Source organism: Rhipicephalus microplus, chromosome X, assembly GCF_043290135.1.
Source record: "Rhipicephalus microplus isolate Deutch F79 chromosome X, USDA_Rmic, whole genome shotgun sequence".
NCBI classification, from domain to species: domain Eukaryota; kingdom Metazoa; phylum Arthropoda; class Arachnida; order Ixodida; family Ixodidae; genus Rhipicephalus; species Rhipicephalus microplus.
Genome location: NC_134710.1, coordinates 229918004 through 229932759, shown reverse-complemented (window position 1 = coordinate 229932759; position 14756 = coordinate 229918004). Strand labels below are relative to the sequence as shown.

The 14756-nt window shown below is 43.5% G+C and overlaps 1 protein-coding gene across 2 annotated transcripts in view; it reads left to right on the top strand.

The window, feature by feature from the left end:
• Positions 1–14756, top strand: part of LOC119187864 (fatty acid CoA ligase Acsl3) — a 99461-nt gene that overhangs the window by 73114 nt on the left and 11591 nt on the right. For both annotated transcript variants that reach the window (XM_075878750.1, XM_075878751.1), the window contains 2 exons: positions 8150–8289; positions 12800–12972. In XM_075878750.1, the coding sequence (XP_075734865.1) occupies positions 8150–8289; positions 12800–12972 (313 nt within the window). The remainder of the gene's footprint in view (positions 1–8149; positions 8290–12799; positions 12973–14756) is intronic.

The following is a 14756-nucleotide window of genomic DNA, read 5'->3' as shown; positions in this document are numbered from 1 at the left end:
GGTGTCAAAAGGTGGTGTAGGACCAACCCAGTCGGCCAGAGCTGCACTGTCGTCGGAGATCACGAGGGCACAACCAGTCGGCACGGAATCGAGCAAGCGAGTGACGATCACTGTTCGCCACTTTCCACTTTTGGCATACCCGAAGACATAGTTTCTGATGATGCAATGGCATTTCTTTCGTCTGAAATGGCAGCACTTTTTCAAGATGAATATGATCAAGCATATAACATCATCTTCATATGATCCGGCAACAAATGGGCAAGCGGAACGTGTGATGGCAGAAGTGAAAATGGCTCTCAAGAAATTGACTGATGGAAGCCTTTCCTGCCGTCTATCGAGGTTTCTATTCAAGCAGCACACGACACCACACACCACAACGCAGAAACCCTCTGCAGAGCTGATGTTTGGAAGGCAGCTGCCATCCCACCCATGGATGTGCTACACCCACGAAAACTTATGCTAGAGAGAAAGTTGAATAACATCACAGAACAGTATGCGCCAGGCGACAAGGGGTGGGTTGAGAATTTTCTCATTATTCTCGCATGGCTACCCGCTGTAGTATTTGAAGAATGCGGCAAACGGTCATTCGTAACGGTAACTCAAGACGGCTAGAGGCGCAGGCGTCATGTAGATCATATGAATAAAAGGCACATTAATATTGAAACTGCCGTTCAAGATACACCATACTATTCGTGGCCAGGAGACGAATCTCACGAAGGCAAACGTGCGACAGAAGATGCACCTGCAGCGGTTGGTTCGCCTGCTATAGTGCGTCCGCGGATCAGGCCTGTGAAGCAGAAACGCCGGAAGAAACGCCCACGCAACGCCCGGAAACCATTACTGACTGTATGCCACGCAGCCGCTGTGGTCATATTTTGAAGGCACCACGGAGACTGAATATGTGAAGATACCGAAATAGACTACGATCACTAGAGGGGGGAAGTATCATATATCAAGGACAAGCGAGCGAAGACGAGGAGAACCAAGTGGCGAGGCCGAGGACTCCGAGCCTGTGACCAGGCTGCTGCATTCAGTGTTCTCAACATGAAATCAAGGGGTATTTTAATAAAGACATACGCGAGTTATTTTGACCAAAATATACTGTGCTAGTTGTTGTGGAAGGCGCTAAATTTCTGGAGAGACGAGTATTTTCACCCCCCTTTGAGACTCGCACCTTCTACTGTTCTTTGAAAACCCTACTCGCGTATGTTAAGCCACTGCAAACGATTACAAGACCACAACGCCAATGTTTCGGGACACCCCCACCCCACCCCGCTTTTTTCGCTATGTTTTTTTGTTTCTTTTGGTGCAAAAAAACAAACAAACGGGGAGGAATATATCAACGTCACCCCCCCTCCCCCCTGTTGTGGAGATCTCCCGGATTTAGAACCCCTGAACTTGGCAGGTATGCACTGTTTGAACTATATAAAGCTTACAGTAGGCTACATATTGTTTTTAGACCCACTTTTTATATCTATTGTCATAATAGACCCTCTACTTCTAGTTTTCACTGGAAACCCGAAATTATTAGGTGACAGTGCTATGAGTCTTTTTACCTTTACATGTGAAATTGAGAAGCTGCGCAAGAAGTCACAAGAGACTTTGGCGTAATCAATGGTTAAAAAACATAATCGATGGTTTTTAGTTGTATTCAGATAAGGGCAGTCAGACGGTGACTCCGTTCATCTCTTTCTTACACGTCAATAGAATTTTCACAAGACATATCAAAATCCCTCCACACACAAGACAATAGTAACTTTGGGAAACCACGATGAGATAAGGGACGCCATAGTGGAGGGTTCCGGAAATGTTGACCATCTGGTGTTCTCTAACGGGCACTGACATCACAGAGCACACGAGCCTCTCCATACATATGAACTGAACTTATATTTTCAGAGCACAAATAGGCTTATGGAGTTACGATTTGCTCCGAACTTGACAAAATTGAAAAAAAGAAAAGTTCTTTCCAATTATTCATAACAATTACAACTTACGTTAAAGAAGTTTGATTATGAAAAAAAAATAGGTTCAATTGTGGTTGCTAACATTGATGTACAGTACGGTCCACTGTTAGGCAGAACGCGCGAGCACGCGGCCGGCGGACCACAGGACGCCAACTGCTGACGAGATTTGGAAACGTGGAGCATGCGCACAGAATCCTGAGATTTTCTCGGGCCCTGCGTCGTCTGATACTTCCCCGCCCTAGCGCTCGGCGCGGTCTAACGCCGTGCTGTGTTTCATTGGTTGGAAGAAGCCGGCTGGGCTCGTTGCATGAAGTACCGATTTCTTTGTATGTTATCAAACGCAGCCGAATGGTTCAAGCGTTCTGCAAATTTAAGCTTAAGACTCACATTTCTGTGAGCATTGACATTATAGGTTAAGCAAGTGATGGACTTCGTTATCGCTTTCACAGAATTCCTCAGCTGTGGGCGTAATTCTTTGTTGAACGAAGTTTTGGTGGTGCCAGTTATTATATGTGGCCAGGGCACCTGAGGATGAAAGGCTTCTCACAGTCGAGCTCTAAATCATACATTCAGCGTGCTGTCGCTGCCGTGGTTAACAGGCCACTGGAGACCATGACGATGCTTACGTGCCTCCACTCCCCCCCCCTAGCCACCTGACTTTAACCTCATTGAAATTGTGCGGGACAGAATGCAATCATCACCCTCGCCAAACTCTCCACGTCAAATTTATGGATGACTTCTGGGATTCCGCAAACTAGTGGGAGTGGCTTAGAAGCGTGATCCATCCTTCACGGTAGCTCTGCACATGTCTTAGCCTGAAACCGTACTCAACGTTGGAGGTGACATCACCCGATATTGAACGAAGATTTTCATTCTTTTCATTTTAAGAGGTCGTAGATCTGGCCTGCTCTATCTTTTGCCACAAAATACGACGAATTGGTTTTCTCTTTCGTGTTTTACGCATTTAATTTCTCATGCGCTCCCATATTGGAGAAGCGCCGCACTTTTCATGTTATCGTAAGTTCGAAACATGGAGCTTCTTGAGACGTTGCTTCCTTAATAAAAAAATCACACGATTTAGAACACTAGCACTAATATTTGCCGGTATGTAGCAAGACAGAGCCAGAACATAGGGATGACGCCATTTTGATACTTCGAGGAGATTTAATCCTCAAGTGTTTAGGTGTTTTCTAACTCACCACGATGGTATAGGGGTTATGTTACTCGAGAGCTAGCCTAAGGTCACGGGAAAAAATTCCGGTCGTGGCAGCCGCATTATCAGTGAAGGCTGGAATATTCGAGGCCAGTGTAGTTTGATTGCAATCCCAGGTGGTTGAAATTTCAGGAGCCTTCAACTGTGTCACTCATAATCGTACCGCTATTCTGCGGTGTTCAATTCCAACATTTCTTACTAATAAGTGTTTATTACATGCTTCTAAATATAATCGCACGGCTTTCACCGCTGTGGTTGTTAATCGCATCGTTTCAAAACTGGCAAGATATCACACAAGAAAAAGGTTGGATACTGACTACATGACGGGGCGGCGGCAGACCAGCGGGGGCATGAATCGCTCTGCGGAAAAAAAGTGCCGCCATATCCACGAAGTGAATGATGATGAGTGGGCGAAGCTCCGGAGGTAAACCTGGTAAACCATGAATCCTCTGTACATTTTGCCCACTCGATTTTATTACATCGCTCCCCCTAGCGTACGTCGCCGCACTAAATCGAACGATTGCCTTCAACCAATGACACGCGCCATATGTGACATCATTCCTATTTTATAAGATCTCGCGTCTTTCATCAACTACAAGTACCGCTTTCTAGTTTATAACATCTTGCATCTTTTCATCATCAGCTACAAGTACCACCATCTAGTAAACACTACAAGAACTAAACGAGAGGTGGCTACATACAGGAGACGGTACCGCCATCTAGTGAACACTGCAAGAACTAAACTAGAGGTGGCTACATACAGGGGACGGTACCGCCATCTAGTGAACACTGCAAGAACTAAACTAGAGGTGGCTACATACAGGGGACGCACAGCCCACGCCCTAACGAGCTTCGCCCCTAAAACGAAAGTGCTCGGCAAGCGCAGGAGCGGAAAGTAGCAGACGAAATCCGACAAGCGCCGCCTTCGCGCTTTTATGAGCGTGCGCCACGTTTACAAATCCCGTCACCAGTTTGCGCCACGTGGCCACGCGTTTGCGTGTTCCCCCCAAGGGCCAAGCCCCATTACCGCGAAAATGCTCGTGACAGCGACGAGCGACGCGACGTAGATTGCCTTCGCGCGAACAGTCGCTTGCTCAGGCAAACCTCAGTCACGCGACGGCTTCGGCAAGTGAACTCAACTGTTGCAGGCGTGAGGCCGTCTACTTGTAGCAAAAATTCCGCGTAGTTGGCAATATTCAATGTAAAAATGAAATGTGTTGTTTTATAATGGAACGGAAGGGGTTTATTATTGCCTTGCAGCACTTACTTTATGGGAACGTGCATAAACATTGCGTTATTCCTTCGTCGTGCACACGTGACTCGGGTGGAGAGGAGCATGAGAGGAGGTGGTGGTTTCCCGTCACATGGAGAGAACCGGCAGTTACGTCAGTCATGTACATCCTGTTCCGGCGCTTTTCGCACGGTTTCCGAATCTGGAGAACCAAGCGATCGCGCGAAAACTACCGCGCGACACGTCGCGCGAATGCCTTGTTTCGTCGCTCATAGCAGCACTCGTCACTATCGCGGGCATTTTCGCATTTATGGGGTTTCGTCCTAACAGTGGACCGTACTGTACATAGAACTTGGGAACAAAAAAAAAAAAGATGAAAAAGTTGGCTGTCTACCCCAGAGGGTAAAAGTGGGCAGTTTTTGCGTATATTTTTTGTTTCCTATTAATACTTTTTAAAGTTGAAAAACATTTCTCTGCTTTCTTTTCAGCATGTTAGACATGTAGTAGAATGCTTTTAGCGTCAGATATACTGCAATGCGTTTACTGTAGGGGCTAATTCTAAAATATCTGAAAACATCGAATATTTGTGAGTGCTTGCACTTGAAGTAAAAAAAAGAGCAATCATCGGCAATTTTATCCAAATTTACCTTGGATTATTTATTGTCAGCAATAACTTGTTTTGTGCCAAAGTACGCTGCATCAGTTTGTTTTGAGTACTGAAGAAAAGTGCGAACATGGATCTATAGATAGACCGTCATGTCTAACGTCCCACGATTTATCTACAGGTTATCACACTTTGTAGGCATCAATTTTATTGGGGCCTCCGTTTATGCCGCTAGCTAATAATCATCCGCGTGGGCTACAGTGGGTGCACGAATGTTTATAGCATAAGAAGTGTAAAGGCACGACTGGTTCCCTATCTACACTAGCTAAAGGATATAGCGTTTTACTGAACATGTTGAGGAGAGGGGTGTTTTCTGCCACAAGGGCGCTCTTTCAAATGAAACCAGTGCCGAAAGTGCTTATACTACATAGACAAAATAAACGGCAGATCCCACTGATTATGGGAATCGATGCAATTCAAAGCAGCCAGCTAAGGGCAAATGATGGTGTACACAACATGCATGACACGATTTACATTTGATGACATGTATTGGATTTGCGTCATCAGTCAGGTCACGCATTACTAAGTTTGATGTATATCTAGCTAGCGAAATGGCCGCGAGTGCACATAAGAGGTACATATAATACATGCCGTAAATGACATGAATGTCATGATTTTGATGCCACACTACTTTTAGTCGGCGTTCGCTATACAGTCACATTACGCAATACCAATTTTGTGGTATATCAAGCTATAGCGGGCCCACGGCAAGTGTTCCACGAGCATCGCATGTAAATTATGATGTAACATGTAACGCATGCCATGGTTTTCACGTTCCCACCTGCCATTCATGTTCGTCATGCAGCCACTTCGCGCATTGACAGTTTTGATGTATATCAAACTAGCGAAACGGCCGCGAGCGCACCAGAAAAATTAATGGAAATTGTTTAGGCTCGTAGCGCGTAGGGAGTATAACCGTTGGTCATTAAGCCCCGCCGCGGTAGTCAAGTGGCTAAGGTACTCGGCTGCTGACCCGGAGGTCGAGGAATCAAATGCCGGCGGCGGATGCGGCTGCATTTCCGATGCAGGCGGAAATGTTGTAGGCCCATGTGGTCAGGTTTGGGCGCACGTTAATGAACCCCAGGTGGTCGAAATTTTCGGAGCCCTCCACTACGGCGTCTCTCATAATCATATGGTGATTTATGGACGTAAACCCCACATATATATTAATTGTTGGTCATTAAGTGTAAATGACTCGATTCCCAGAAAAGGCAAGCGGGTGAGGGGAGACAAAAGGTTAGGTGGGCAGATGAGATTAGGAAGTTTGTGGGTATTAAGTGGGAGCAGCAAGCATAGGACCGAGTTGGCTGGCAGAACATGAGAGTGGCCTTTGTCCTGCAGAGGGCGTAGATGATGATGATGATATCAAGCTAGACAACACCCGCAGGGCGATCATAAACACGGCATCAATTAAGTCATGCCGACATGATATGAATCTTATGATTTTCATATTGCCACTGGCCCTGTATGTTCGTCATACAGTCGCGTCACGCAGTACCAAACTTGGCGTATATCAAGCAAGCGAAACAGCCGTGAGCACACCATGAGTCTTGCTTGTAAATCGTGTTGTACATGACATGAATATCATGTTCTTGAGTTTACCATTCGTCATTTATGTTCATCATGTAGTCACGTCACGCGGTACGAAGTTTGGTGTAGATCAAGCTAGCGAACTGACTGCAAGCGCACCAGGAGCATGAAATCGTGTTCTACATGACATGGATTTTCTAATATTCATTTTGCCATCTCTCATTTATGTTATTCATACAGCCACATTTACCGTAGAATTGTTTTCATATATCCAGATCGTGAAACCGACGCGAGCACACCATGAGCGTGACATGTAAATCACATAGTACATGAAAGGCATGTGATGGCACGTGCTGTCATTGAAGCTTATTAGAACATGCATGTGCGATCATTGTATGTAACCGCAGACAAATCAAGATGGTAGAAAAAAATGTCACAAACACACTTCAAAATCTATCAGTACGTGAGGAGAAGCTTGGAGACCAAAAAGAGACGTTAAGGTTTGCCTTTCAAGGTTAGGGCAGTGCGAAGAAATATATGCACCGAAATCAGTCTGTGATGATCTTTCTGTAGTATATGAAGAGGCTGCACGGCGTAAGCGGTCTAAATATCGAACAGAGGGTCGTGCGTCCTTCCATTTGACGCAGGAGTGCTTTGATCGAGAGTAATGCAGGCACTTAAGAATGTCTTTCGCAACTCTTCACACCCCACATGGCTTTGATTAATCATCCATTGTGAAACGCACTATATCACCATTCAAGATGCACCGCGAAAGGAAACAGTAAGAGAAAGAAAAAAAGCTTAGGCGTAGCTGGTCACTTGAAGGAGACAGACAGGGCTCCTGATCTTCGGTATATGGGACGAGCTATATATATATATATATATATATATATATATATATATATATATATATATATATATATATTGCATACGAGAGACTAATAGTCAGCTGCCAGTTTGTAAAAAGTTCACGTGCTACGAACAGTGTGCCACACTCGCCGCCATGGCTACAGGTGGCGCTGACTGACACTTCCACGTTTAAACTCACATATAAACCTAATAATGTGGGTGGCGTGAAAGCCGTCGTAATAGCTCAGTGGTTGAGCATCGAACGCTTCATTCGAAGGTCGCATGTTCGGTTCCTGCTCACGGAAAGTTGTCTTTTCACCCACTTTTCGTTCTTTACATTTACATTACAAGCGATCTAATAACTTCCCCTATACTTTCCTTGGCACTATTGTCTGTTTGATCTCAATAATATTGTGTCAAACACAGAAAAACAAGCACTAAAGTATATATATATATATATATATATATATATATATATATATATATATATATATATATATATATATATATATATATATATATTGTTTGTGTCCTTTCAGCATTGGTTTCAGCATTTGATGGAGTCCTTCCAATTACGAACAGGTTTGAAATTCATGGTAGAACGTTTCTTGGACAGTGTGTAATAACATATAGTGTATAAAGAAATGTTTCATTGGGACCTGGTGAGCTTGACGGGCTGACTTCCACGTTCTTCGCAGCTGTTGCTGAATCGCATCCGCAAGGCCATTGAGCAGGAATTGTCAAAAAAGAGTCCTATTCTGCAAGAGGTGTTTGCCTTCGCCCAAACCTACAAATCTTACTGGAAAAAGAAAGGATTCACTACTCCCATTTTGAACCGGTACGCTCTATGTTGCAATTGCTGTTCGAGGAAGTGGCTGACGTGGCCGCCAGTTCTCCAGTAAACATAACAGCTGACCCCGTTAGCTTGCGCCCGTCGCTGCTGTGCACTTCAACAAGTTGCCGTATAGCGGACAGCCGAATGCCTTTATCCAAGTGAAGAGGTCTAGCGCAACAGGGTCTTGTGAATAAGGGAAAGGATGTTTTTAAAGGAAATAACTTGATACGTGGTCTCTGAAATGTGTTTAGGAAGAACAAAAAAGTAATAGGAAGCTGCTTTCGAAATTGCTTTGTCTAAACTGTAACGTTTCAATACGTGAACTGTTTTATACACACTCAAAAACACGTGTACATCCCGTCTGTCGTCTTTGTTAGCCGTGGAATATTTTACAGCGCAACGGGTTCGATATGGACAGGGAAGGGACACAGCGCTGAACTGAAATTTATTTGGAGAAAGAAAGCACACATATATAGGAGACAATGAGTCATCGAAACTGTGCACACGAGCAGATGTGTTGGGCGTCAGCGCTGTGTCCTTTCTCTTTCCGAATCTAAACTGTTGCGCTGTAAAATATTCCACGATGAGCATCCACCAACTCACCCAATTCGTGATTCTGCGCCTTTGTCAGCATCAGCTTAGCCTGGTTTGTGAGCGTTGCCAAATATTGACTGCATTTTGTTGTAGAGTATGCGTGAATGAAGTGTCGTGTGGCAACGGGCTCTGTAACATGCTCATCATGGACACGTAAATACTTATGTACTTTCAACATATAGCCGCAAGTGTTACGTATGGATGCATACGCATTATCAGACAAACATTAACCTTACATAGTGCCTATAGGTCCTAGAAGCCGTTAATCACTTTTTTTTAACGCCTACTGTACGAAGTCTGGTGCACAGCTTATGCGTTTTGTATACAATTCGACCAGAAAAGCACTTCGCAGATCCCACGTACTGTGGGAAGCACAAATGAGGAAGGTTGGTATGCCACTTTAAAGTGAGCACACTGTTAGGAAGTGGAGGTAAATTATGACGTACATGATTTACCTGTCATGATTATCATGTTTGGACATGTCATTTATCTTCGTCGTCTATTCACATCACGTGATACTTAATTTGGGATATGTTGAGCGAGCAAAACAGCCGCGAGCGCGCTAAGTGTAGCATGTAGTCATGTTTTACATGACACGCATCCCAAGATTATCATGTTTTGACATGTCATTTACCTGTGTTGTTCATACACGTCATGTAGTACCAAAATTGATATTTGTTAAGCTAGCGAAACGGCTGCGAGCGCATCATGTGCGAGGCATGTTGTCATGTTATTACATGAAATGCATCTAGTGATTATCATGTTTGCGCCAGTCACATACCTTCGTCGTCCATTTGAGTCCCGTAATACAAAATTTGGTATATTTATATATTTATATACTTAGTTTACCAACCGAATCCCTGTAAAAGGGCTATTGCAGGAGTGGGGTTATACAATGCAAAAAAAAAATCGCATAAGAAAAGATACATGAGAAGTAACAAAATAACAATAAAACACATTGAGAACAATTAAGGTATTAGGATTTTTTACATAATCATTTTCAACAAGAATAGTAATATAATTATTCAGGGGGAGCGATCGAATGTGACCAGGGAAGGAATTCTATAATTTTATTGTTCGGGGAAAAAAACTATACTGAAATGTATCTGTGACTGCAAAAAAAAAAAAACAGCAATGTTGACCTCGTGGAAGTTACGGGCAGAGGAAGGCTGAGAAAATGACAAAAAGGCTCTGTTTGAAATGCGATATGAATGGTTGATTATGTTGTACAAAATTTTTAATGGTTATACATCACGACGTACCGAAAGAGGTTCCAGCTTTAGCTCATGTAATGCTAATGATGGTGAGAAGATAGCGGTCGTGCCGGCGAAAAATAAAACGGGCAGCTATCTTTTGAACTGCTTCTGGTCTGATTATGTCACATTGTCTGTAAGGTGACCACACCGTGGAGGCACAGTGGATGACAGGGCGAACAAGCTATTTATACCATGAAAGTTTAATATCTTTTTGAGGCTCTGCATGGTTCGATGAAGATATCTTATTTGTTTCAAGGCTTTGGAACATATTAAGGCAATATGAGTAAACCAAGAAATATCATGAGTGACTTTGACACCAAGATATTTGTGCTGCATAATGCTGACTAAAGAGACACTATTGAAAGAGTATGTTGTAATAACCGGCATTACTTTTTTTGTAAATGACAGAAGACCAGTCTTTTTGAAAGTAATGCTCATTTTTCATTTTTCGCGCCAAGCATAAAACGAGGTAAAGAAACCATTCAAACGCTTTTCGTCACCTGCCGAAATGATCACGTCCTATAAAGCACTATCATCTGCGTCACGGCGAATGTTTGAGGATACATGCTCTGAAAGACGTTTATATAAATTATAATATATTATATTATAATATATTATAGTATAATATAATATAATATAATCATGTTTGCACCAGACACATATCTTCGTCATTCATTCAGTCTCGTAATACTAAATTTGGTATATGTGAAACTATCGAAATCGCCGTGAGCGCATCATAACTGTGGAATGTAGTCATACTGTTATATGACATGCATGTCATGATTTCCGTGTTAGAGTCTGTCGCTTGTGTTCACCATGCAGTCATATCATACCATACCAGTTTTGAAACATGTCGAGTGAACGAAACCACCGCAAGAGCAGCACAACCACGAAATGTAAATCATGACATACATGTCATGATTTCTTTGTTATAACTAGTCATTTACGCTTGCAATACTGTCATGTTATGCTGTGCTAATTTTGGTATTATTATCATTATCGAAACGGCCAGGAGAGCTAAAAGTTATAGATAGATAGATAGATAGATAGATAGATAGATAGATAGATAGATAGATAGATAGATAGATAGATAGATAGATAGATAGATAGATAGATAGATAGATAGATAGATAGACAGACAGACAGACAGACAGACAGACAGACAGACAGACAGACAGACAGACAGACAGACAGACAGACAGACAGACAGACAGACAGACAGACAGACAGACAGACAGATAGATAGATAGATAGATAGATAGATAGATAGATAGATAGATAGATAGATAGATAGATAGATAGATAGATAGATAGATAGAGACCGATGGACGGATGGACAGACAGACAGACAGACAGACAGACAGACAGACAGACAGACAGACAGACGGACGGACGGACGGACCAAAGAGTTTCCTACAATACTTACTAGAGGGAACTCTGGCGCTAGTGTCTATGGGAGTTGCAACACACGGCGCTTCAGCGAGCATGGGAATGATGGGTAGTACACACATTTGTCTAATTTTCGTACTTCTGGCTTGCTTCCGGCTCCGTGTGGCTTGGAGCTGTTTTTTCACGAAAACATAAACTAGCAAATGTTCAACGTTCGCTCTTCACAACCTTACTCTTTTAAGCTTACTATTTCGATTGATTGATTGATTGATTGATTGATTGATTTGTGGGGTTTACCGTCCCAAAACCACGATATGATTATGAGAGACGCCGTAGTGGAGGGCTCCGGAAATTTTGACCACCTGGGGTTCTTTAACGTGCACCCAAATCTAAGCACACGGACCTACAACATTTCCGCCTCCATCGAAAATGCAGCCGCCGCAGCCGGGATTCGAACCCGCGCCCTGCGGGTCAGCAGCCGAGTACCTTAGTCACTAGACCACCGCGGCGGGGCAAGCTTACTATTTCGAATCAAGTCCCTAATTTCAAAAGGGTTTGTTCTTTCTTTCAAAGAAAAAACCGTAACCAGTAATAAACAAAACCGCAAGTACGATTCGCCGCCCGCAAGTACGAAGACTGGGCAAATGTGTGTACTACCCATCATTCCCATGGTCGCTGAACGATCGCAGCGCCAGAGTGCCCTCTAGTTAATTTTGGGAAACTCTATTAGACAGACAGACAGACAGACAGACAGACAGACAGACAGACAGACGGACAGACGGACAGACGGACAGACGGACAGACAGACGGACGGACGGACGGACGGACGGACGGACGGACAGACGGACAGACGGACAGACGGACAGACAGATACGCTCAAAGTCGGCCAAGTGTAAAAAAATTCCGATCACAATCATGCATTAGAACTTTCTAAAGATTCATCACTCATTCCTAACTGGTGAGTGATGAATCTCGTGATGAATAACTGGTGAGTGATGAATCGGCTGAACACATGCAATGTCAGTTAGCGTGGTCGCTTGACACACTTGCATAAAATTGCTGGTATCCAAATACATGCATCAAGTAGTAATTTTATATGCCTCAAGTCTGGGCGTCTTGCTTTTTTATTGTTGCGTAACTATTTAGCATGAGGTCGATGCCGATGCGACGGCGCGCCATCTGACGAGAGAACTTACCAACTGGCGTTCTTAGACAGTGCAATGTGGGTCAGTACTAAGGCAACCTCAGTGGCAAAATGGTTCGTGTGTCCACAGAATCATCTTCCGGGGCTCCAAGCAGATCCTCGGTGGCCATCTGAGGGCTTTAGTATCCGGATCGGCCCCGCTGTCCAGTGAAACACAGGAATTCCTCAGCAATTGTCTTGACTGTCCCGTGCTCCAGGGCTACGGCCTCACCGAGACCACGGCAGGAGCTACGCTACAAGATCGTATGGGCCTCTGCTTTCTCTGACCACTTGATGTAACGTGTCTTCGCTCGTGAAACGTAGCATTATGTAGTCTGCCCATGTTTATCACGCATATCAACATACGGAAAGAAGGCACACCTTCCTCTTGGTCTCGGTAGCGCGATCTTTTATTGTGATGCCGCAATCATAAAAAAAGTTGTTCACCTTTCCTGCTTTTGCGTGCCCTGTAATATTGCGTCATTTGTTTGTATTATTTACTTAGAATTCTAAGAAGCTTACAAGATCAAAATCTACATGCCTCGTTGTGAGGATATTTGGAGAAAGGCTGCAACCTAGATTCTACGAGCCAGAGATTATCAGATGTGCAGCACGCAAGAGAAAGGTTATCCCGGAACAAGAGTGGCGCTGTTGGATGCCGTTTTTTCTAAGCGCCACAAACGTTCTTGTCTTGTCCTGGTAGCTGGAGTCGAGATGCTTGTCGCAGATGAATTTGACGTTGAGGAGTCATCAGTTTAAAGGAGTGTTTCAATCAGAATCTTCAAATGAGCTCGAGCAATATTTAACTTAGGACTCTATCAATATTGCGCTATGGCTTTAGCGACCAAAGCTCATTCGAGTGAGGTTGCCGATTGCCATCCTTTAAGTGCGTGGCACTGCAGGGGCCCGCCTTGTCGTCCATCAAATGTATCAGTCAATGAAAGCGTAAAACAAAACATACAGTGCTCAAAATCAGTACAAAATGAGCTAACTCTAAGATAACATAAACTATGAAAATAACCAAAAAATAATGATGATAACTTCGCTAAAATTATGCAAAACACTTCTGACACACAAGGTTGGGTTCGATGCCGTGATGCAGAGAGCGTGATTTTCAATGGAATCATCGGGTTGTTCGTGTTATTCACATTCTCGGGCATCGCGCAAGTGGAGCTACATTTAAGCTTAGAATTGAGATTTAGAATCTACACCAAGACGTACGTAATAAGGACTTTGGCGTAACATTTAGCGCGGGATTCATGTTAAACCGAGACCGACAGAAGAACTACATTTTTATGCATATATTTAAACGACAGATGCCGTAGTGTCATTAAGAAGCTTAAAGTAGACGTTACATTAACAACGACTTCTCATTGTGTCCTTTGAGCTGCTCTAACGAAGCTATAGCGAGCGTATACGTACTAAGTAGTTGGGGTGTATACAAGGTATAACGCTTGTGTCAGGTACAGAGTTAGGGTTTATAGTATAGGTTCAATGGGTCATGTTTGTTTCAGCTTTATATTTCAGAAACGTTTTACATCTTACTGTGAACATTCGCTTGCTGAGGAGGAAAGCTTTTGGTCTTCATTTAGTGCTGTTTGTGCCCAACAGCTTTTGAAACAATTTGGTATTGATATGCCAAATGTTTTGCTGTGAGCTGAGAAAGAGGATCAATTAGATGTACTTTTCTCAAAAACGAAAACAGTTTACACGTCTTACACCTTAGAGGTGGCCTAGTTTCGTCCCATGAAATTACAGGATCCATTAAGATGTACTACAAGTTAGCAGTGCGATCGTATGCGAAGTATTTTGTTGAAATATCTTGCACAAGCAGCAAACTTAGAGGTACGTCCCTGCACGCTTTTCGAAAGTTCAGAACCTTCTTGTGTGACTTCTAATACAGTTACGCATATAATTTGGTGATAAAAACACCCTTAAACAGTGTACAAAATGACTACGTACTCGCACTTGCAATGCAAGCCGCTGCAATGTTAATGTCGAAAACACCACTGCGCCGGTGCGTCCGCTTATGCTATTTAGCATGTTGA